General features: G+C 53.5%; 1 protein-coding gene across 1 annotated transcript; it reads right to left on the bottom strand.

The window, feature by feature from the left end:
• Positions 1-4375: 4375 nt before the first annotated feature.
• On the bottom strand, positions 4376-12996 carry PAX1 (paired box 1; the record flags this gene model as incomplete). Its single annotated transcript, XM_079945133.1, has 5 exons — positions 4376-4467; positions 9313-9535; positions 10007-10149; positions 11698-12327; positions 12738-12996. The coding sequence occupies 5 exons, from the start codon at positions 12994-12996 to the stop codon at positions 4376-4378; spliced, it is 1347 nt and encodes a 448-aa protein (XP_079801259.1).
• Positions 12997-23079: the final 10083 nt, after the last annotated feature.

Genomic DNA, 23079 nt, shown 5'->3' on the forward strand with positions numbered 1-23079 from the left:
AACAGTTTGGCTAGAAATATCTCAGCCACAGTGAGTGAGGCTATAGTTCAAACAGCAAGGTCAAGGTGAAGACCAAATACCATTTTGTGCGTAATTCCCGCCCATTAAAAGAAGAGAATCAAATGTTTCTCATTACATAGCCTGCCTGGATGCACAATCCTTTGAGCTGAGTTCCTCGGGCACATTTTGGCAAGATTCTAAATTCATATTACCTGGCCTAACATGGAGCAGGTAGAGTTTCTTTTGAAAAGAAATCCTGGCCAATATAATTCTACCTAGAGAAACTGATGCCAGTGGGCTTTAACCCAGACCACCGCTCCATTAAATAAATCCCATCCTCCTTGACAGAAGTCAAGAAACAAGCAAACAGGGAAACACAGTTGTCAATGAGCGGGGTCCACCCAACAGGAGATTAACGCCACATGGTTTTCAAGTGAATTGGGGATAAGTAAAAAGAATGCTCGTGCCAGTGTTGGATGTTTACATTTTATTCCTATCCAGTATTTCTTCAAACGAGGGTCTTCCCCATCACTTTGCCTCCGTCTCTCTTTCCTGATCTAGAGAGATGGTGTCCTTTCAAAGAAAGGAAAACTGCATTCTTCAGCCCCTGGCAGCTTTGAGCATCGTTGCGTGGACAAGCCAGGATGTCTTCAGGAAGGACAAACCTCTGTGTCTCCTGTCCTTTGGTTTGCTTTCTTTCCTCCTTGCCCCAAAGCAGCCACCTTTCCTAGGGAAGTTCTTACAATCCATTCTAAGCCCTTTCTCCAATCATGAATGCCACAAAACCCAGTCTTTATTCATTTAAAGCACGAAGCTGGCCCTCTTTACAAATACTCTGTTTCTAATAAACCCTTGTTGATATGCATCCATTCAAGAGAATAAAGTGAATATGCTAGAGCTGGTGGTGTGCAAAGATCAGATCTCCAGACCCCATCTGTGTGCACCCAGCACAGTGCTGTATGTACCTTTAAAGCACAAACACAGAAACAGAGTTCTGCTGGCTGCATTTTTTCTCCTGGAAGGAATCATTAAAAAACTGTAACAGCGTTCACCTTTAAGGACAGAGATGAGGACAGGAAGAAACTTTCACTTTTCATTTCAATGTTTCTGTGCTGCTAGAATTTTCTAACGATGTACATATATTACTTTCATTCTTTTAACAAATCCAAGGGTTATTTGAGTGGTTACATGTCATTTTCTGTTTATTTTATTTTTGGTACTTTATTTTAAAAAATTTATTCTTAAATTAAAAAATAATAAAAGGCAGGTACTAGTGCAAATTGCCTCTAGAGAGTGATTCTTTCTCAAATTATTCTACCCGACATGGTACTTTGTAACCTTATCATGAGTCCCCAGAACAGATAGACCAACACGCAGGGAGAACAAAAATGCAATCCTTAATGGGCTCTTTTGAAAAGTGTTTCAATGCTGAGTCCTTCCATCAACCATAAAATCGACTCCCCTGCCCTTTGTTAACAGTGAAAAAATAATCATCTCCAGACAGGTGAAGCAACACCAGGGCTGGGCTTCCAGCAGGCCAGTGGTGTCACCGCATGGGAGGGTGCATTTCACAGACAGGACACCGAGGCTTGGCGAAGTCACAGGCCTCCTCCCCACTGAATGGAACAGGGGTTTCACCTAAGCTCGCTGGGACTTTCCAGGGCCCGCAGCCTCCAGGGAGGAGGGAGAGCCCTGCATATCCCTCAGGACGTGACAAAGCGTGCTGGCCCTCTGACCAGATGCTGTCCATCCTCCGTGAACGTGCCCTCAGCGCCGGCGACCCTGGAAGGCCCGCCTCCAGCCACAGCACACGGGGAGCTGCGGGGGACAGACTTGGAAAGTGCCTCCCTTTGCAGGTGGCAGCCTCCATCCTTCCTGGACTGCATTTTCCAGCTCTTCTCACCCCTGATCCCGGTCAGCCCATACACAGAGCACGACATGGGAGAGAAAAAAAGGATGACAGCAATGAGAGCTGGATTCTTCTCATTTCTTCCGAAAAGGTGAGGTGCTTTCTTCCTGGCCCAAGCCAGCCAGTCCTCCGGGCAGCAAGGATGGCTGTGTGAGATGCTGTGGACGACTGAGCACGTCAAGCTCATCTAAATACTTTATTCCTGTTATCATTATGGGCAGCCTCTCTGCAGGGAATGCTGGCACAGAAGGCTGAGGACCCCAGGCTCAAAGTTTGAGCCCCAATCCTGGCTCTCTAATGAGATGGTGTCACCCAGTTTCCATGTCCAAACCCTGTGATCCAAAGCTTGCTGTATGTGGTCCAGAGAAATAAACTAGGTCTCTAACCCTCAATATTCCTGTTTATAAAATGGAACTTTTTGTATAAGCAAGAGACTTTGAAGACCTGGGAAGAAAAGCCTCTATATGAAAAAAAGCAGATACTCTTTTCATTAGTTTTGATGAATACCTCCAGCAGGTACTATTGCAGTGAGATGCAATGAAAATAATTCCCCCACCGGTTCCCTCCAAGCAGACAGCTCCACTTACAAGCAAAACCTTCAATTCGAAAATCTCTGCTCTCAGTTTTAGAAAAGCAAACAGTGGGAGGAAAAACAAAACAAGTGGCCAGAGACTCCTCTGTAGTGAGAAATCCCTAGGTTATTTGGTAGCCTGTGATAGTTTTCTTTAGCTTTAGAGTGTTAAAAAATGTTCTGGGAAAGTCCTCCATTGTTCCTCACTGCCTTCTGCCCATTTTTTCCCTCTAAGAATTAACTTCATTTTAGGATGGTTTCTGCATTCTGTCTCTCTACCTCCAGTTTCCAGGGACCATCCCTGAAAATGTTCCTCCCCTCTCATTTTCTCTTCCACCTCAACCTGGGTTACAAAGTGTTAAGGAGTAAACCAATAAAACAAATCCCTCTTTGCAGGATCTTAGTTCCCCCAACCAAGGATCGAACCCGTGCCCCTTGCGTTGGAAGCATGGGATTTAACCAGTGGACCGCCAGGGAAGTCCCAGAACAATTCCTTCTCAATAGTGTTTATGCTGGAAACCCAGGGGCTAAGTCATTGAGACATACCTATACAACACTCCAGTCTGGACACAGACTTGCTTACCCTTACAAAGCACACATACAGATGCTTTCCTTTATTCAAAGGTAGCCATGGTTAACAGGTGATGTCAGACTCTCACCAGTGATATTTTTCTGACTACAGAGATTGAAGTTTTATGTCCAGGGTCCTGCCACCAGTGCTCCTGAACTTGGGAGCAGTGAACGGAGCTTGTGTCCTGCTCTAGAAGACACTTTCTGGATTTTTCTGACCCCCATCCCTTTGCAAGCCAGAAGCCAGATTGCACCTTTGTACCCGGAAGCAGTTTGTCGTTTAAATTAACAAATGTGCTGACCCCTGAATACCAAAAAACAGTGCTGATGCGTCTACCATATGCCAGATTCCCTCCTGTTGGGTGTGGAGGGGTAGGAGGGGGCACCCCCAGGGCACGCATGGTTTTCTAACTACAGAAAACACAGTGGCCCCAGTGCCCCTACTCCTACCCCAGTCTTCTTTGGGGTGACATCATCTCAGAGGAAGCAAAGAGAAGCCCAGCCACTGGGCACTGAGAAAACATCCAAAGAAGAATATTTCCTGATAATATCCTTGGGGGTGGGGGAGAAGAAGGGACAGTTCACCGAGGTTTTATCTGGGTTCATGGTTATAAAAATATGAAATAAAAACTGTGGCTTCTCCATTTCCCAGGTTGGAGCCCCTCGGTGAGGCCTGGGGCCCCCGGAGGGGTGGAAGCTAAAGAGAGGAGGGCCTGTCGTGGAGACTGGTCTGGTGCTCTCGGCAAGGGGGTGAGGGTCCGGGCAGTGCCAATAAGGAGAGGCAGAGTCGTGACTTGTAAAGGCCAAGGAGAGAAGACGGCGGACCCGGCTGGACCACAGGAAAGGGAGCCCACGTAGACGGGGAGACGGAGGGAGGAAAGGAAGCGAGATAGAGAGGAAAATGAAGAGGGCGAAGGTGGGGAAGGAAAGGAGGCTCAGGAGGAAGGAGGGAAGAAAGGGAGGAAGAAGGGAAGCGAGGCAGAGCGGGAAAGAGGGAGAGGGGGAAGGGAGAGAAAGGGAGGGAGGGGCGGTGCCAAACAGCCCGGGGAGAAGTAGGAAAAGACGCTGGAGGCCCGCTGGACGAGGGAGGCCACGTCAGAGCAAAGGTCGCGGCGACGAAGATGCAACAGTCTGAAGCCAAAGTTCAGAGAAGCCGAAAACCCCGGCCGATGGAGGAAGCGCGGCTGCCGGGCGCGGGGCCGGGCGAGGCTGGGGCTGATGGGCACTTCGGCCGCGGCGAGTCCTCGGGTCCGTGCCCCACTGCGCCCGCCGCTCCGCCGCCGCCTCCGGGCTCGGGCTTGGGCTCGGCTCACGGACGCGCGGCCCTAGGAGGTCGAGGCCGGGACGGGCAGTCCGTGTAAGCTCCCGAGGCCGTCGGGGGCCTTGCCGCCGGGGCTGGGCGGCTTCCGGTCGGCCACTGCGGGAGGAAGCACACGGCGTGGGGTCACTGCAGGGAGCTGCGCCGAGCGGGAGACCCGGGGACCGCGATACCCGGGAACACGGCCGACAGCGCAGGGTCCCGGGGAGAAGGGGCGGCGTGCGCTCCACATCTCGGGGTTGCAAGGAGGCAGCGAGACCGCGCTCCCCGGAGCCCTCGGCACCCACCCTTCGCGGCCCCGCGGAAGCCTCTCGCCCTCCCAGCCTGGGTCGCGGCTCTCCGCGCAGGGCCCGCCTGCAGACGCCCCGCGCCGCGGGCCCCGCGCCGCTCAGTAAAGCGGGCGCCGGGCGCAGGGAGGCGCTGCAGAGCCAGGCGGCCACGGGCGGGGCGGTGGTCCGATCGCAGACCGGGGAGGGAGCGGGGAGCTGAGATCCGCGCACCCCGCCTCCCGAGCCCCCACCCACGCCAGACCCAGCTGGCGCACCGGCCCAAGAGGCTGCCAGCGCGTCAGGTCACGGTCCTCAAAGCAGCTCAGGGCCCGCGATGGGCCGGGGTGGGGGGGAATCGAGTGGGGGTGGGTCACCAAAATGCCCCGCGGGGAGGGCCCAGGGTGGCCAGGATCACCCCCGACGTGGGAGGCGGTCGCGCGTTAGGCGGGCGGCAGACTTCGTTCTGCCCCCGCGGCCCGGGGATCCAGATGCGCTCATCACTGTGGGCACAGCACGTCCTGAGGCCTGTGGGCCTCCGGATTTAGTGACAGTGGACTTGCCATATTAGGCAGCATTCAGCGAGTTGCTCTATTATTTAGGGTTTTGGGAAGGGGCCCAAGTTTTGCTACTGGAAGCCAGAAAATTGACGCCACGATTGTGCAACCCCTGTTTTTCCCTTTCCCGACGCCCGGCCCCTCGGCTTCTCCTGCGCTGGAAAGCACAGGCTTATTTATACCTAAAAGCGCCTATTTTCAACTTTCTTTTCTCCTCCACACGTCCTCCTTTAAAGGGGGAGCTTGGGGGCGCCTCAGTTTGGGGTGAGGGGGAGCTCCCGGCTGTTTCCTCCGGCAGCTGCCCTCGCCCCGGCTCTGGCGCACCGCCCCGGGGCCGCGCGGAGCCGGGCCCACACCTCTGCGCCAGGGGCGCGCGCGCGCACATCTGGTTTCGCAGAGGTGGCGAAGGGGTCTGGAGACCTTTCCAGGACCGACCCCTCGCTCTCCCTTGCCTCTCAGCTCTCTTTCCTAAACACAGTTGTGGCCGCTCAGCCGACGAGGTTTTCAGACCTTTTCATTCCACCCAGTACACACACTTGGAGGTGAGGCCCTGTTTAGAAAACAACTCCGGAGTTGGAGGTTTCTCAGCCAAGGGCCGGTTGCCTGAGAGACAAGCGAGAAAATGAACTCGTGAAAAATAAACACCCGGGAGACCAGAGACAGATTTCACTCCGCTCTATGGGGGCGAGCCTGCTGCTGCGTTTGTAGCTCTTCCCCCGCCCCAGTCCCTCCCCATAGGACCCCTCTGCCCCTCCTTTCCCACCTGCAGGAATCTGGGTGACGGAGTGGCTACGTCGCGGGGCCCCCACGAAGGCTCGGGCCGGCGTTAGGCGCTCTGCCAGCTTATTTAAACTTAATGGGCAGGAATGGGGACAAGCTTTTTAAAAAATATTGGTACTTCCATTCCAGGGCCACTGGGACCCTGGGGTGGGGCAGGGCGGGGATGGGGGAGATGTCAGCGGAGTCCTGGAAAGGGGTCTCCCAAGGCTGTGTCAAAGGAGACCGAGGTTGGCGGCGGCGGGCTCTCAGGCCAACGCTTGCGCCCTAGTGTTCCTGGCAAAGTTCGCTTTTAGGATCCTTCAAGAACTAATCCGGAGCAGGGGCGACTGGAACAAGCCGCGAGTTATCTCTAACAAATATAAAAGACACATATTCTTTGAGCCTATGCAATATCTTATAAATTTGATTTCCAAATCTTTGGTCTTTCCAAAAGCCGGCTGGGAGGGACCTCAGAGCCGGGAGGTTTTGAGGTTTCTGAAAACACTCTGTAAATACCATTTGTCTTGAGGGAATGCCTGATGGGGTCTGTCACCTGTCTGGAAGGGGAAGGGGAGGGAGATGGTCTTGTCTGGATAGGGGTCGGAATTCCTAGAACACGGGCCCCCCTCCACTTGTAGATGAAGTGGAACTTTCCTATGCTCTCAGGCCTTAAGAATTAAAGTTTCCTTTCACCGTCGGGAAATGTAAATCACACTGTCTTGCCTAAATAATAGGGAACCCAGACTCACAACCCTCTACCAAGATAAAGTTAATAAATTGTAATGAATAATTTGACATCTGAGTAAGCTTATCTTAGGATAATAATGTTCATTTGTACCTGATGTGGGGACATATTGAAATATATGTTTATACATATACAAAATATAATATATATTATTATGTGTATATTGTCCGTGTATGGACTAGGTGATCAGAAGTATTTGTTTTATACTGAGCCGTCGTGATATTAAACCGCCTTCAGTAAAGAAACTGTTTTCTTACTGAAGAAGTTCAATAGACACTATTCCTACTACTCTTATGAACAATTAATGATAGTAAATTGTCTTATGGGATAGGTTTCTTCGAAGACAATTTCTTAAGCAATGATTAGAAAATTAAAGGCAGTGATTCACATTACTTTGCTTTGTAATTTTTCAAAGACCACTTGTGGGTGGGGGCAATCTTTCAATTCCATTTCTCTGCCAATGAGAAGAGTGAAAATCCATAACCCAAGTAGATATGCAATTCTCATTATTTATATGTTCCTGTTCAAACACAAACATTTGTGTGCCAGCTGGAGAAATCATTTTCAATGATCGACCTGATTTATTCGATGACCCTTTACTTGGATCTTTAAAGAACTGTCAGGATCAGAACATTGTTATTAATTTAACAATGAATGTAGCTAATTACTGCTGCAGATTTTGGAAATGGGTGGGATGTTTCATAATAGGTAGTGAAAATAATGGTGAAATGGACAGGAATGCCAGTGTCATTCAATGGCTCTGTATTTCTGAAAGGAAAGTATCTTCCAAAGAAAATTAACCACCAGTGAGTACCCCCTGCCCATCAAATTAACTAGAGTTATCCTAGAACTCAGAACTGTGTGTTTCACCTTTGGATTATTACCTACATTTCATAATTTGTTTCTAAGGTAGCGCTTGAAATACCCTGGGACAGAATGGCTCTGTTAGGAAAGGACCGCATCACTCTGAAGATAGCGAGTCCTTTTTCTAAGTCTTCCTGCTACTTGGGGTCAGCCCAGGGGGAATCGTTTAAATTTGTGGATACACTTTTCTAAATCAAATTAACCTGCTTAGTTAAACGATTAGTCTAATGAGTATAATTTGGTAAATTCCATTTTAATTTCTAATTCAACAGATAACCTCAGGTGTCAAGAAAACGAGTAGGTCCAAGTCCCAGGACAAGGCTCTGAGCAAAACACTTCCCCTAAGACCCCTTATCTGTCCTTAAAGGGAAAGATCGAAGGAGCTCTGAGTCTCGACTTTTAAAATTCCCTTTACTTAGATTTTCCTGTAAATGAACAAGTGGAATTTTCCTATTATTTAAATTAAATTTAAAGATTGAAGGAGTTCTAAGTCTCAATAGTTGTAAATTGATATCCCAGAATTTTCGTGCTCTAAAAAAATGACAAAAAATTTTTTAACTTTTGTTCCTCCGCTTGACTGTTAATGATGGCATCTTAATCCTCTCCCTCTCTCACTTTCTTTCTGTCTCTCTCTCTCTCTCTCATAGATCACGCTATTATGTCTCAATGAAACTACTTGGAAATAAAGTTTTTGCCTGGGTATCACCAAAGAGGAAGCCCCTCCTTTCCTCTGCCTACCCAGTGCCACCTGCGCCCACTTCTGCCTGGGTGGGTATAAGGCAGATCAGCTGCAAAGACCCTTCGGGAATCTGGAACATCCTTGTGCCCCACGCAGCCCCCAGGTTCGTGCTCAGCCACCTTTGCTACTGAGGCCGAGAGGCCCCACCTCCACCCCGGAGTGACTCCTGCCTTTTCCTAGAGGAGTTGAAGTTGCAAATTCCTGGCGCTCAGAACCTAAAAGCAGGCAGGTTGGAAATTGGCGAATCCAGTCATTCCTTTCACCGTGAGGAAAATGCAGAGTCAAGGGCAGGTGAGCTTTTCCCAAGTTACAGGAAAAACTAGAACCCAAAGGTCAGTGTAAGAAGATGCCCCTCTCACTGTGGACCGTGAATTAAATACCTCAAATCTGTTAGTTGGCTTATCAGAGAGCAGATTTATGGAGGAGGAGGGGAAGAAGAGTCTAGACTTAGAGACACATGACTGAAATGCTGTCTCCTCTCCCAAAGGATGTGTTGAAGAAGATGAATGCAAGGGGAGAACAGGGCCTGCTTGGGAAAAAAAAAAAAAACTCGGACATGGAAGAAAGAGATGGGCAGTGCATGGAAGGGGTCCAGGCCAGGGCAGGTCCAACCCCACCTGCGGGGTTCAGGTGCCACAGCAGGTCCTCCACAGAAGGTACAGCTCCACAGGCCACAGGAAGGTGCCCCTGGAGGGTGCCTTCTAGACCCTTCTACGGACAGAGAAATGAGACCCAGAGAGGGGGTCTTCTTAATCCATACAAGTTAGGGGACAGTCCTGGGGCCTCTCTCAATCTCTGCCTGCCTTTCTAGGGACACGGTTTATACCTATTAGAAATTAATCTGCTCTGGCTTAAAGTGTAACCCAGAGGAAGAATCTATGCCGGTACCCACTCCAGCCTCTCTGTCTCCTGTCTCTGTCTCTGTCTCTGTCTGTGTCTCTCCTTTGCTCCTTTGCACCCTTCCTAATCCTCCAGCATTCGTCTGAATCCCTCCCGCCGGCCCGCGCCCCTCACCTTCTCGGCTGGGATGCTTGAAGGTCACGGCTGCGGCAAGCTCCCCGCCGTGTACGGTGACGCCGGCCCCGGGGGGCGCCAGCGGGGGCCCCTGCGCCGGCGGCCACGGCGGGCCCGGGGCGAGGTAGCCGCCGGCCGGCGAGCTGTACACACCGTGCTGGTTGGAGGCCGGGTAGGCGCAGGCCGGGAGGAAGCCGCCCACCGCGGGGAGGCCGGAGGCCGACTGCGGGGAGAGAGAGCGACAGACCGTCGGCAGCGGGCAATCCCGCCGGCAGTTACCGGGGTGGGGGGGGGTCCCCATTCTCCCTGCTGTCCCCACAATGATTTCCCATGCGAAGTCTGGCCTCTAATTGTCCTGGCAAGGACTGTGGCAAAGCGATGTCCACTCAAATTGTTAGAAATAATAACAAAAGGTGAAGGGGGTCATCATATTCACCATCCGGGACTTAGAGAAAGGGAGTCAGTCCTCAACCTTTTGTGTTAACGGGGCCCAGGTTTTTTAGCAAAAGTGTCTTGGCAAAAGGCAAGTCAATCCCCTCCTAGGAAAGGAGAGAAATATGCCCGCAGACCAGACATCAACCTTCAGCCCAACTCGCCTCCCCTGGGGGTGGAGGGGGTCTCTTCCCTTTCTCCCTACTCCCCTCCCTCTCCCTCTCCCCTGATTAAGGACACCTCCTTCCCCGCGCTCAGTTACCTGCGTGTATTTAATGTCTGCCTCCAAGGCAGGTTTCTCGAGCCCGTTCACGGCTGGGCTGGCGGGGAAGGCCGTGCGGTTCACGCCGGCCCAGTCTTCCATCTTCGGGGAGTAGGCGGTGCCTTCGCTCCCCCCCAGGGCCCCTGCGGGGACACAGGAGGATTAGAAGAGGTATCTGAGTCCGCGCTGGGCACACGGGCAGCCCTCTGGCCCGGACATCTAAACGCGTGCCTACAAGCGCCCAGCACGGATCCGAAGGCACGACCCAGGCTCCTCTGAACACCCGGCGGCAGATGCTCAGGGCAGCGGGGACCCCAGATTTCGCTGTTGCTCCCAGCGGGGCAGAGAGAGGGTGCTGGGGACCTGCCCCTCGCTCCTCCCAGGTCTCCACCCGCTTCCCACGAAACAGGAAGTTTCTGACAGGGAGAGGCTGACGGCCAGATCTGGGCACCCTCCGCCCAGGCGGCTTTTCCACTTTGCAGAGACAGTGCCCCAAAAGGTCCAAGTTCAAATCCACAGCAGGCTCAAGAGAACTATACGGGCTTCTCAATGTCTCAATAAGCGTCTGGAGGGCTGGAAGCCGTTTCTACTCACAACTCCCTCCAGAGACATCCCGGGCCTCCAGAAAGAGGCATCAACCCAGCCACCCGTGAGCGTCCCCGGCACAGGTCTGCTCCTCGCACACGTGTGTGTGCAGAAAACCGAGAGAAAGCTCCAGATCTGAGCTCAGGCATGGAGAGGTCACCTCCCCGCTAGCTCCCCACCGGACGCTCCATGGGAAGCTTTGGCCCAAGCCTGCGGCCCAGGCTGGGTTTGAGCCACAAGGAGAAATGAAGCCTGTGCACGGCCTGGAGGCGCGGCCCACAGCCGCTGGAGCTAAGCCTTCAGTTTCTTTCTGGACGCCCCTCCTGTCTCTTGGGCTACGGTGAATTTTGCCTCTTATGCTCCTGCTGAGTCTGCGCACCTAAGAACACGCCACTCTCTGGCCGGCTGCTGGGGGCAGGGGACAGTGCAAAGAGACTACGGACCCGGTCCCGGCCCCCACCCATTCTTCCGAGCCCCTCACCCAAACTGCCCCTAACCTTCCCCCCTCTCCCCGTCCCCTCCCTCCACACCCAGAGATTGCAAGCAAAGGGCAAATCCGTGGGAGCTTTCACCCTGAGGATGGCTGCAGCCTGCAGGCGCCTGTCACCCGCCAGGCCACGGGGCCTGCTGGAGATTCAGGCCACACAGCAAGACCGGCCAGCCAGACCCTTCGCCTTTTACTCAAAGAGCCTTTGGGCCTGGGAGGGACAGAGCCCTTTGGGGAATGGTGAGGGATCCCGAAAGATCGGGATCTGAAGAAAGGGTCGCAGAATTGACTTTGCGGTTTGTTTGGCTTAGATCTGGCGATAGGGGTTTGCATACTTTTTGCAAGAATGAAAAAGCGCAATTTCAAGCCTCCGAATTTGTGGTCGGTGATTGCTCTTCTATTTGGGAAATATTTTCCATATTTGTCATAAAAAGTTCAAGATGTCCGAGGACTCCCACAGAAGGCCCAGGACCCTCAGTCTCCCTGGCCAACCCGGAGCCCTCCCCTGAGCCAAAACCGGTTGGAGGAGGCCCGCGAGAGTGACCCCTCACCCGCATGCCTCCCCCCCGCTCCACTTCTGCCCCTTCCAGGAAGGCTACAGAAGGCTGGCGCCACTGACCTGTTTGCTCCATAAACGTCCGGATGCCCAGGATATTGCTGACCGAGTGAGCCGAGGGCCATGAACGGGGGATGCTGACGTGGCCCGCTGTGCCCGGGACCCCGTGGTGGCTGCCCATCTTGGCACCCGTGGGCGACACGGGGCTGGGGTAGGGATACTGGTAGATGTGGTTATAGGGCAGCGCCGGCTGCGGCGGCGGCTGCTTGCTCGCCTCGTACGGGCCGGGCTGCGCCAGGCTGCCAATCTTATTGCGCAGGATGCGGCTGATGGAACTCACAGAGGGCACGTTGTACTTGTCGCAGACGCCGTCGGCTAGCAGCCGGTCGCGGATCTCCCAGGCAAAGATGCCGGGGTCGCCCTGCTTGTAGTCCCGGATGTGCTTGACCACGTTGGGGGTAGTGACGCGGGGTTTGCTGCCCCCAATGGCCCCGGGCAGGATGGAGCCCGTCTCGTTGTAGCGCGCCAGGATCTTGCTCACGCAGCCGTGGGATACGCGAAGCTGCCGGCTGATGTCACAGGGTCGGATGCCCAGCTGCGCCAGCTCCACGATGCGCAGGCGGATGGCGTTGGGCAGGGGGCGGCCGTTGACGAACACGCCGCCCAGCTGGTTCACCTCGCCGTACGTCTGCTCTGCGGACGCGCCCGACGAGAGTGAGGGGAGGGGAAAGAACACCGGCGGGTTAGCCGAGGGTGGCCGCGCAGGGACAGGGGCTGCACCCGGGGCACCTCCGAAGGTGACCGGCGGGTCCTCGGAATCCGAGCAAACGGACTCGGTCCGGTCCCGGGAGTTGGCACGCGCGCAGGGACCACGGAGGGGGGAGCCGCGCACTTCAGCCCTCCGTGCCCTTTCGCGACTTCCGACGCGTCTACTTGGGACATCCCCTCCCGCGACACGCCGAGCGCCCCCCACACACGCCCGGGGCTGGGGGCGTGCGGAGAACGCGGCCAGTCTGGGACCCGGGACCTGGTCTCCCAGGGACCGCGGGCGCGAGGGAAGGGAGGCGCCGGGACACCCCCCGCCTCGTCCGCCCGCCCCTTACCCATGGCGCGCGGGCCGGCCGGCTGCCTGGCGCCGAGGCGGCCGGGGCTGGGCCCGGCGCGGTCCGGGAGAGCTGGGGCGCCGCCGCCGCGGGAGAGGCATAGAGGGAGGGCGCGCGCGAGCCGAGAGCCGCGGCGGCCGGGCCGCGGGCTGGAAGAGCGCCGTGAGCCGCTGCCGAGCGCGCCGCCGCCCGCCGCCGCCGCCGCCCGCTCCCAGGACACTCTCCACGCCCGCGACCCCAGGCCTAGGGTGAACTTCATCCGATTAGGAGAAATTCGTCTGACCGGGAGGCTGCGGAGTGCGGGGATCAATTTGACGTGTCCTCCACGTCAATCTAGGCAGTCACGCCGGAGACGCGCGAGTTGGCAGCTCATTGGTTCCCGTCACTGCGCCCCGACGCCCCCCTCCCCGCGCTGAAACTCTACCCCCTCCTTCTGTGCTCCCCCCTCAGCCCTCCTTCGGAACCCAGCCCCCTACACACACACACACACACACACACACACACACACGCACGCACGCACACACACACACACACAGTCCTAACCCCAGCCGGGCCTGGGACCTTCCACTTGCTCCGCTTCCCTCGAAGCCCCTCACCCCTCGGGTTTTGAGAATGATGGGTTAGTCATTTCAAATTGATGAGTACTTATTAGTACTAGTACTAGTTTGGGTTTTAGTTGTATCACTAACCTCCACTGCCATTACTACTAAGATATCCGAGGATTAAAGTCGATTACGGCACGGTGGTCAGTGTGGGGCTGCCTCTCCCGTCCCTCTCCCTGGGCAGGGTCAGGGGAAGAGCGGTGTCAGCGCCCCAACTCCGGGCGGGCGGGCAGCGTGCTGGTGTCGCAGTGAGAGCCCAGGGTAATGCAGGGTGCCTGGCCAGCCGGATCCAAAGTGTTTGCGATGGAGTGACTCCAGAGTGCCCCACTTCTGGCTGACACCCCAATTTCGCTCTCAGAAGATCTTTACAATGTTTAACAGCTACCCACTCCTTGGGATAGTAGTGTGATTTCAGTGATGTGAGAGGGGGCACATTCTAGATTCTGTCTCCCTGTGGACAGGCCCACCCACTTGAACTCATTTCTCTCAGAGAGGTGACCCAGGACTCAGGTCAGAAAGGGATTCTGACCTGCTGCTCCCAGAACAGGGACCCCACACTGTCCGGACCCCAGGGGCATCCTGGTGGCCTGCCAGAGGTCAAACGCTATAGCTCCTGCTCTAGGTCGTTCCAGTTCCTTGTCTTCCAAGCTGGAAGCCTGCATCTGTCCATGCTGGGTGGGGGGGGGGGGGGGGGCGTGGCCTCATCTTTCACCCAGCACCTGTGGCTTCCAAGGGGTCTTTGTTAAACCACTGAATGGTCCTTTCCCCTTCCTGTAAGTGGGGTTTGCACAGCCCTGAACTCTTTGGACTTAGCATTAACCATCAACACTTTTCTCTACTTCTATCCTGCATCAACATCGAGTTGTAGATTTCCCAGCCTGTGTCACTAACTGTGGTAGTCCCAAAGGGAGCCTTGAGGTGGGGTTCAGGAGAGAGCAGGTAAAGGGAGAAAGCTCCTGGTTTTGACAGGAGAAGACTGGGCCCTGGGAGTTCTGAGCTTGGGGCCAGTAATTGCCAAGGGCCTTTAGCTGAATGCGTAGGAGCAGAAAGGGGGGCCTTGGAGGGAGCCTAGGAAAAGCCCCGGTTCCTGGGATTCCTGTATGCTCCCAGCTCTCCTCAGAAGGAAGGAAGTGTCCCCCGCCACCATCTCCCCAAAAGCCCAAGCGCTTGGGGGCTGGCAGAAAGCGGCACGCAGCTCCTGGACGGTGATGCTGCTGGAAGCACAGACAGACCCACCAACGCAGCAGGGAGTAGTGGAGACCAAGTCCCTGACTCCTTTCCCTCCTCTGCTCTCGGGAGGGAGTGCACAGGCCCCGGCAGATAATTCCAAGAATTATCCTTGGAAAAAGAAAAACCGGGTTCAAAAGAAGTGAGGACTCTCCCTTCCTGCAGCACAGAAAACATAGTGCAGACTCGGGCTCCAGGGACTTCAGGGAGGCCACAGGGACCGGTAGAGGTTAGTCAGTACACTGGCGAGAGTTGGGGGTGGGACTCTTTGGAAGATAAGGCCCGTCCACGACCGTGCAGCGTCGGGTTTCAGAGAGGGGAAAAGGTGGTTTGGATTAAGGTGGGCAAAGCCAGGAACTCTGCAAAGGCCCCAAGCAGAGCACTGAGTGCCCGATGGACGTGGGGCCCTCCGAGGCTGCGGGCAGTGGGATACGCCCTGCTCAGTTCTCTCCAGGTGGTTTGCAACCTGTTAGCCCCTGATCTAGACTTTCGTTGTCTGAATTTCAAGTCGGGCGCCGGAGACCAAAATGTCTTATTCCGGGAAACGCAGCGTCCATAACCCGGTGCGCCCTCAAAATAAGGTGAAGGAGCTGAAGCCGTTTCTACCCCCCCCCCGCCCACCCCGTAGGCGCGCTCGGAGAAGAACAAATAGAGCTGGGGTGTCTGAGTGAGAGGTGGTTCGCCCCAATCTCCCTGTCAGGGGAGCATCACCCCACCTATGCCAGTAAACCGCGGGGCGCGGGCAAGGAGGTGAGCCCAGGTCCCAGGACGGCATCTTCTCCCCACTCCCCTTGGCGGAGATCTTCCAGGGCTGGAGGAGACGCTAGGAGGATTGCGCCGGCGGCTCCCTGGGGTGTCGGAGCCCGCCGGCCCTCATTTCACAGCCCACATCCCTCGCACCACCACCCCTCCAGCCGCCGGCTGCCCGCTGCTGGACCACACAGCGCTCGCGACAGCCTGCTCCCAGCCCGCCGCCAAAAAGCTTACAGTTTGTCGCCCCCTGTCGGCCCGCGGCTCGGCTCCACCGGCTCCCGCGCGGCGGGCTGGGCTGGAAGCGAGGTGGCCCAAAAGTGGGCTTGCAGAAGGAAAGGAAAAGACTCTTCCACCTCCCCGGGATACAGCTTGGTCTCCTCCATGGCAGGGGGCGGCGACGTGGTCGGTGCTGAGCGCGCAGAGGTAAAAAGCTCGCGGGTTCCACGTCTCTGCTGGGCTGGGTTTGGCTCCGTTGTTTCGAGCGCCTCGGCGCAGCGTGGAACAAAGTGAAGAGCGGCTCCCGGGGACGCAGGGCAGAGGAGCTAAGGGCGCCCGCCGGGACCCGGGAGACAACGCGTCCCGCTGGGGCTGGAAGCCCGGAGGGCGAAGGACAGATTCGAGGGTCCCTGAGTGGCTTCGGAGACTGACGCGGGTTTCCCAGGACAGAAAAAGGAGTAGCAACTACGTGCCAAAAGCGAGCGGCAAAGAGGAGGCAGGAAGAGGGTGTCGGTCCTCCCGGGAGGCAGGATGGGCTACGGGTGAGTACTCCTGCGGTTTGCCGCCTGGGCCCAGAACCCGAAAGTTAAGGCTGTGAGATAAAGGTTCGGTGACAAGGTCATCCTTGGAGCGACAGTCACCCCACTTCACGTCTCCTGCGTCGCTTTGTTTTTTGGTGGGACTGTATCGGGGAGTTATTTGGGTGCAAACGAAATGTGCCAGTCGCGATAGACCGCGGTGTTCCCGGAGCCCGTGCATCGCAAAGGCTTCAGGAGAAACCTAAACCAGCAGAAGGAAGTCCCGCTCGGGTCCCGCGGGGCTGAAGGAGCAACCATCGGGCCGGGCGCCCTTCGCTTCGGCGACCTGGAAGGACCCGAGCGCAGAAAACAGAGGCAGCATCCCGGGAGGACCCTGGGCCGAGCCCGCTGACTAACGGCGAACGTCCGTACCCAGCCACCTCCCGCCGGGGACGCTGGACCAGCTCGGGCTCCGAGGGAGTGGGGACGGGATGCCGGGGTCTCCCTCCGGCCCGCGAGCCCCAGGCCTGCGGGCCTGCACGCGCTCCGGGGGAGTCCTGGCTCCGCGCACACCCCGCACTTTTTTTTTTTTTTTTTTTTTTTTTTTTGCGGTACGCGGGCCTCTCACTGTTGTGGCCCCTCCCGTTGCGGAGCACAGGCTCCGGACGCGCAGGCTCAGTGGCCACGGCTCACGGGCCCAGACGCTCCGCGGCATGTGGGATCTACCCGGACCGGGGCACGAACCCGTAACCCCTGCATCAGCAGGCGGACTCTCAACCACTGCGCCACCAGGGAAGCCCCACACCCCGTAATTTTGCTGTGATTTTAAGTGCACTGTGCCGTGAGTCGTGTGGTTGGAAAGCAAAGTCAAACCGAGTCTCTTCACTTTCTTTTTAAATTAGCTTTAAAAAAAAAAAATAGGGCAAGCTACGGAAAGCGCTTTGTGCACCAGGTTATGTTGTGCCCTCACCCACCGCACTCACACAGTTTTGCAAAGGCGATCCCGCGCAAACTCGTAAGAAGTAAGTAAGGAGTGGACAGCTGCTCAGAGACGTAAGGGAGGAAGAGCTGGCCCAGATCAGGGAATTGCAAACCCCACGGAATGCGCGAACCGAGAACTAGCTCGCCGGAAACGGGACTGTGAGATAAAGCAACGGAACCCCACCCGGAGTGACCGCGGCGTTGGGGGCCTGGGGGGAGGGGAGGAGGGAGGAGGACTCGCGGTTGAACTGGCCCTGTTGCAGGCGGCGGAGTGGACTCACAGGGAAGAGGGTGGGTGCGTCACGCCCTGCACCTGCCGCTCCAGATTGGGACACAGAGACTCCCCAGACCCCGAATGGAAGATGTTGAAGATGATGCCAGTTAGCATGAAAATAGAGCCCCAGGCACAAGAAATACCGTAGACTTCTCAGACAGATTCCCGAGGCTTGTTTCCACTTGGCCTGCTGGTGGCCACGCTGGCCTTGAAGTTGGTTGCCTGCCTCACCTTTTAGTTGCCAGCCTGGAAACGGGTCGAGTAGGCAGTGATGGGAAGGAACGCTTTTCCCCTGGGGGCTGTTCCCCTGGGGGCCGTTCCCCTGGGCGCTGACCCGGGCATGTCCTTGGAAATGCAAGGGGAGAGAAGCAAGGAAATGTTTTTTTTCATTTTCCTAAAATGAAACGGACAAACAAGAATAGATGAGTATTGTCCGTGTGAATAACAGTTTCCGGATTCCATTCAGAGGGATGGGGGGAAAATCAGAAAACAGAAATCTGCCCTGAAACCCCCACTAGAAATAGAGGGAAAATGAACACAGCAAACGAAGATCTGAGATACTTCCTACCCTGCAATGCAGGGATATGACTACTACATTTGTAACATTTCTTTTGGAGTAGAAACGTTTTAAATGTCGCATTTGGGTGATAAAAATTAACTACAGGAAGCTGGTGCCATGTAGGAAGAAATGGTTTCTTTGAGTTTTTCTGAAGGACCAGCGGGCGTCCCTGCAATTCTTTCGTGGTTATTCTCATGGGGGCAAAATCCACAGTTTCCCTCCTCTCCCTGGCAATGGGCGTATCAGATAAGCTTCAATTTCCCCTTATATAAAATGACCTAGACCGTCTAATTAGATCTATTTCATTTCATTCCATCAACCAAAAGCCTCCAAAGGGCTCTCCAAGCACTGGTCAAAATTCCACCTCTGCAGTGAGCTCTCAGAAATGTTTATATGACAGTGCTAAGAGTCTAAACAGCAATATTAAAATGGAAATATTTGGGAAACTTAAAATGTCCATGGGGCATATCTCCTATACGTGGTCTGGGCACTTGGAAAAGGAAAGATCTAACAGGGGTACAGAGGACAGAAGGGACATTTTCAAAGGAGACCAAGAGAGTGATGGCATGTCTGCCTACAGGATGACTCGCACAGGCGGCAGTGGGCGAGGGTCTCCCACTGCCTAGTGGTTGCCCCTGTGGATCAGACTTGCTCTGCTACAAATATTGACATGTGTGAGACATCCACACCGGCCAGCCTAATTGGAACCAGCTTGAAGTGTGCTGCCCTTGAATGGTTTGGAAATTTCTGATCCTCCATGGACATAGGACCTGGAGAATGGATGGAGGACATGGCAACTGAAGGACACATGTAGAGCCCTTTTCCTTGAACTAAAGAAATGGCCATCCAGTTGTGATTTACACGGATTTGTCAGATTTCTCATTAAAGATCAGTGCTCTCCAATCTCATAGTGCAAGCCCTAGAAACAGGGCAGTTAGGAGGTTTGCACTAAAGAACTCTGAAACCTGCTGGTAGAGGGTTTCCAACTTCCCCTCAGACCGACAGTGAAGCAGGCATCCTGCTCCCATTTTCTGTTATCCATTTCTTGCAAGCTTAAAATTATCATTCATAACTAGATGGTAATGATTTTACTTTTTGAATCCAGCATACTATTTGGAAACCTTGCTGTTTGGGAATAAAGTCTTTGTTCCAGGCTTGTGGGTTGGTTGGTCTAGTGTAAGCTCAGAAGTCTTAAAGGCCTCTGGAATTGTATGTTCTCATCCAAGTGGGATCTCCTCCATGTTCATTTAACTTTTCATATAGATCCCTATGTTATTTCTCCCTGCAATGCTGCTCAAATCATTTTCTTGTCAGAAATCAAGTGTCTTTTATGAAGAGCTTTCTTTCGGGCACAAATGGGATTTTTACTTGTGAGTAACTTTTTACTGCCGGGCTACTTGGTCACTTTTAAGCGGTTACCGCTTGATATCTTTTTCTCTGTAATTGCTGCAATATCTCAATGCCTGCTACATATACATATATATAACATGTTCGCAGCTCGGTGATGGTTTTAATTTTCTCCCCCCCCTCCCCACATGTATGGGCTATGGAGTTTTATTGAAGACCCGTAATGCCTCCGGTTTTGATTTAGTGTTTTGGAGTTTGTGATCTCACTGCCCGGTATGGAAAATATTAGACAGGGTCTGCAGATTGCATGCCGGAAAAGACCCACATCACCACTGTGGGCCGAGCGCTCGTCACCAGCTCCCCAATAAGCCGAATGTGCGGCCATTGGAATCAATGCTCAGTTTTTGTGCCTTGGATAGAGACCATCTCAGCCAGTCCTGCTGAAGCAAAGACTTCTTGGAGACACTGATTCTCCCAGTGGCTGCACTTTGGAATCATCGGAGGAGACTTCGAATGCCCGGGTCCCACCCACAGAGATTTTGGCTGAATTTTTCGGGGTGCAGCCTGGTGATTCCAATGTGCAGTAAATGTTGAGAATCTCTGCTTTCGGGAGGGGGTGATGTAACTTGATGCCTCCCGCTTTGCAGCGGTGTTGCAGAATGCCCGAGACCGGCTGGCGACTGACCTGCCTCATTCACCTCTGTGGGCACCTTAACATGACACATGAAAACATGTGTAACTCCATGGAGCAAACGTCCTTCCTGTGTGTTTTTACACTGTCACTTTGGCCCCTCTCGAATCAGCTGAAGAGGGAGAAGGCTGCCTTCTCAAGCTTGCTTGGCTGCCCTAGGTTTGCTGTCTTTAAAAGCAAGAAACTTGTATCCCTGCCCTCACACAGGTGATCACAGCCTCCCAGTTAAGTGAAGCCATCTTCAAAAGGAGCTGGGGTCGGAAGCGGGGTGGGGGGGGATCATGGAGACGGAGATTAGCTCAGCTATTGGTGCTGATGAAGATGGACTTGGGGAGAAGTGGCAACGAATCATAAACGCTGCCCATCGGGGAGTCAGAGTAACTGCATTGTCCAAGGAGGCGAGAAATGAACTGGCCTTTTTAACAGGGTTAAATAACCCTGCCCTCTTGCCATGTAAGGTAGCAGGGCGGGCATAACCCTCAAGCTTCTCATAGCATCTAAGAAAGACTGAATCTTCTTTAGGGCTAAATGTAGCTTAGCATTTTTCTGACTGTTTCTGCTGTTAACATTATTTAATTGCCACGCACATTGGAAGGCGAAAACTTTATCACAGGGCTGCGGCAGTGTTGCATTTTAGATCTCAGAGTTGCTTGCCCCCCAGATCGCTGGTTTGCTGTGATAAGGACAGAAGTGTCAATTCATGGGGGGAGGGTAAGGGGGGGGCGGAAAGAGAAAGAAAGAAAAATGCTTGACTTATCCTCTTTAAAGTCTCAGAAGTCATTAAAAGGAAAACTCCTTTTCATTTTTAATTAGTCTCGCCTTGGTAATAAACGTGAAGATTTAGATTGCTCTATTTGATTTGGACTGTTTTCTAAGCTTAGGCGTATTCCAGAATATGAACTGCATTTCATTTTTAAACAAGTTCCAAGAAAATCTGAGGTTAACTCTGTTGCTGCAGTGCCTTTATGTCCTTGACTTCTAAGGTGCAGAGTTTTAAGATCCTGTTTAGCTATAACATTTTGTTTCTCCATCACTATAGGATCAAGAGAACAAACACACTAATTCTTGTGGGGCTTTTAGGTCTCGTTCATTTTTAAAAATCTTACATGAGCACCTCTTGAGGAGATCTTAAACTATCTATTTTAGGAACCACATCAATTTTTTAAAGTGTCTTATAAAAAATTCTTTGTGTTCACCTACTTTAATAAGATGATACTCTTTCTGTTATGTTCTAAGATAATGGTAAAATAATTTAAAGGTACAGGGAAATTAATCATAACAATAACAACAGTAAAAATTAAAATGCCCTTAGAATGGTTCGGCATTTCTCAGCAACAACTGGAAGCTTAAGATTTAGAAGGTTGTACCCAAGGCAATACCAGATTCAGAACTCAGTGGCAGGACCCTGGCCTTCCAAATGGATGTGCTGAGAAAATGTGTTTTGACAGGGTTTCTAAGCATCGAGACGTGGGCAAAGGGATACGTGAATTAACATCCATCCAACTGGGAAATACTCAGCGTTGGGAATACTCCTCTTGACAGACCATCCAGGGAAAGGTTGGCTCCCCCATGACGGGACAGCATAGAGGTGCTGTCCATTTCGCTTTCCGTAATAACACCTCAGGTTGAGCCAAGACTCTGCTGGGTCTAATCTCCTTCTGTAATTATGTCTCACAAAATACAAGCCAGGCCGTGATGCGAGGGCCTGGTCTTTGCATGTGCGGGACATGTGTTTGTATTCTCGATGTCAGCCAACTGATGTGGGCAGAACGAATCTGGTACTTCCATCTTCATTTCTCTTTAAGCTGGGGTGTAGGTAACTGCAAGGGGGCCGGTGGGGTTGACTGGGGCTCAGCACACAGCAGAGGTTCAATCTAGACGAATGGCACTCCATGAGGTTTGATGGTGGTTTGCTTCCCCTTTGGGCCCCAGGTCCTCCTGTCTTTTTAGGCTGGATTCATGCTGCCCCTCATTACCGAGGGCATGCGAGTTCGGCTGAGGGCCTTCTGTTCTCATTACGCCTTTAGAGCTTCTCTTTGTGTCTCTAGTATTTAAGCCGCAGGGAGGTTGGAGGAATTTATGATCAGATGGGAGCCGAGCCGAGCTGCTACCCACAGTGAGAACACGTGTGTGAGCACCATCGTGGAGCTGGCACACAGAGGTCGACGCACCCTCTTTAAAGCGGACGCATCCATGGGTCCAAAATGTACGTGCATCTCAAACTCAGCAAAGGACCTGGCTACAGAAAAGCTTCGTATAGCTGAGTCGAGGCTTTTTATTCACTCTGAAGTCTCAGTTTGGAATCCAGGCTCTGCCACTTACTGAGACATGTACTCTGAGCCTCGGTCCCTCTGGGACAGGGTCATAGTAAGGATTCGTGGCCTGGCTGTGGAAAATGCTTCACCACAGCAGGTGGTTAATCCGTGGCCCTTATCCTCTACATTGGTTTTCTATAGTTTTAAGAAACTCATGCATTTTAATTCTTTGTCTCTTGGATAGGACATCTGTTAGACATGCAGTGGGTGATTTGCTTATAGAAATGTTTATAAATCAAGCTGTCTTAAATCAGGTCTTGGGAAGGAAACAGCTTTAAGGTATTTTTCTGAGTTTCTGTTTGTTTGCCACATTCTTTCGTGGTTCCTTCTGGGGAAGGGCCGCTCCTGGGGAGACAGGGTCCACAGTGAAGAGGTGGTGAGTGGCAGCTGTGAACACTCGGGTCTGAGAAAGCTGAGGAAGAGGAAATCCATGCATGGCCCAGAGTTTTCCGATGTCCTGGGAGGACAGTGATTCTCACCAGGCCACTTCTTCCTGTGATGCGAGGCCCGCACTAGCAGGACTCCCGGGCCTGTTCTGGCTTTACCCGCTGGAACACCAAACTCTTCCTTTGTCAGAAATAAGAAGATCTTATGTCTGTGTTTGCTTTCTTGCTTTTTTTGTCTTAAGTGGAGGTTTTTCCTTTCCTTGTTTGCCTTCTGAACATGTTCTTTCTGCTTGAGGAAGTGCTGGGCACTCCCTCAGGGAATGGGCCCCGTCCCTTGTGAACCAAGGCTTGGGCTTGGCTGTCAGGGGGCTGTCTCTCCGAGGCCTCCACAGTGACGGGTTGCCCCTGATGGAGCCAGAGTGAGGTCTGACTTCCGTGCCTACCACAAGTTACCATCCCCCTGCAAATTTGCA

The sequence above is a fragment of the Stenella coeruleoalba genome (assembly GCF_951394435.1).
Source record: "Stenella coeruleoalba genome assembly, chromosome: 15".
Classification (NCBI taxonomy): Eukaryota; Metazoa; Chordata; class Mammalia; order Artiodactyla; family Delphinidae; genus Stenella; species Stenella coeruleoalba.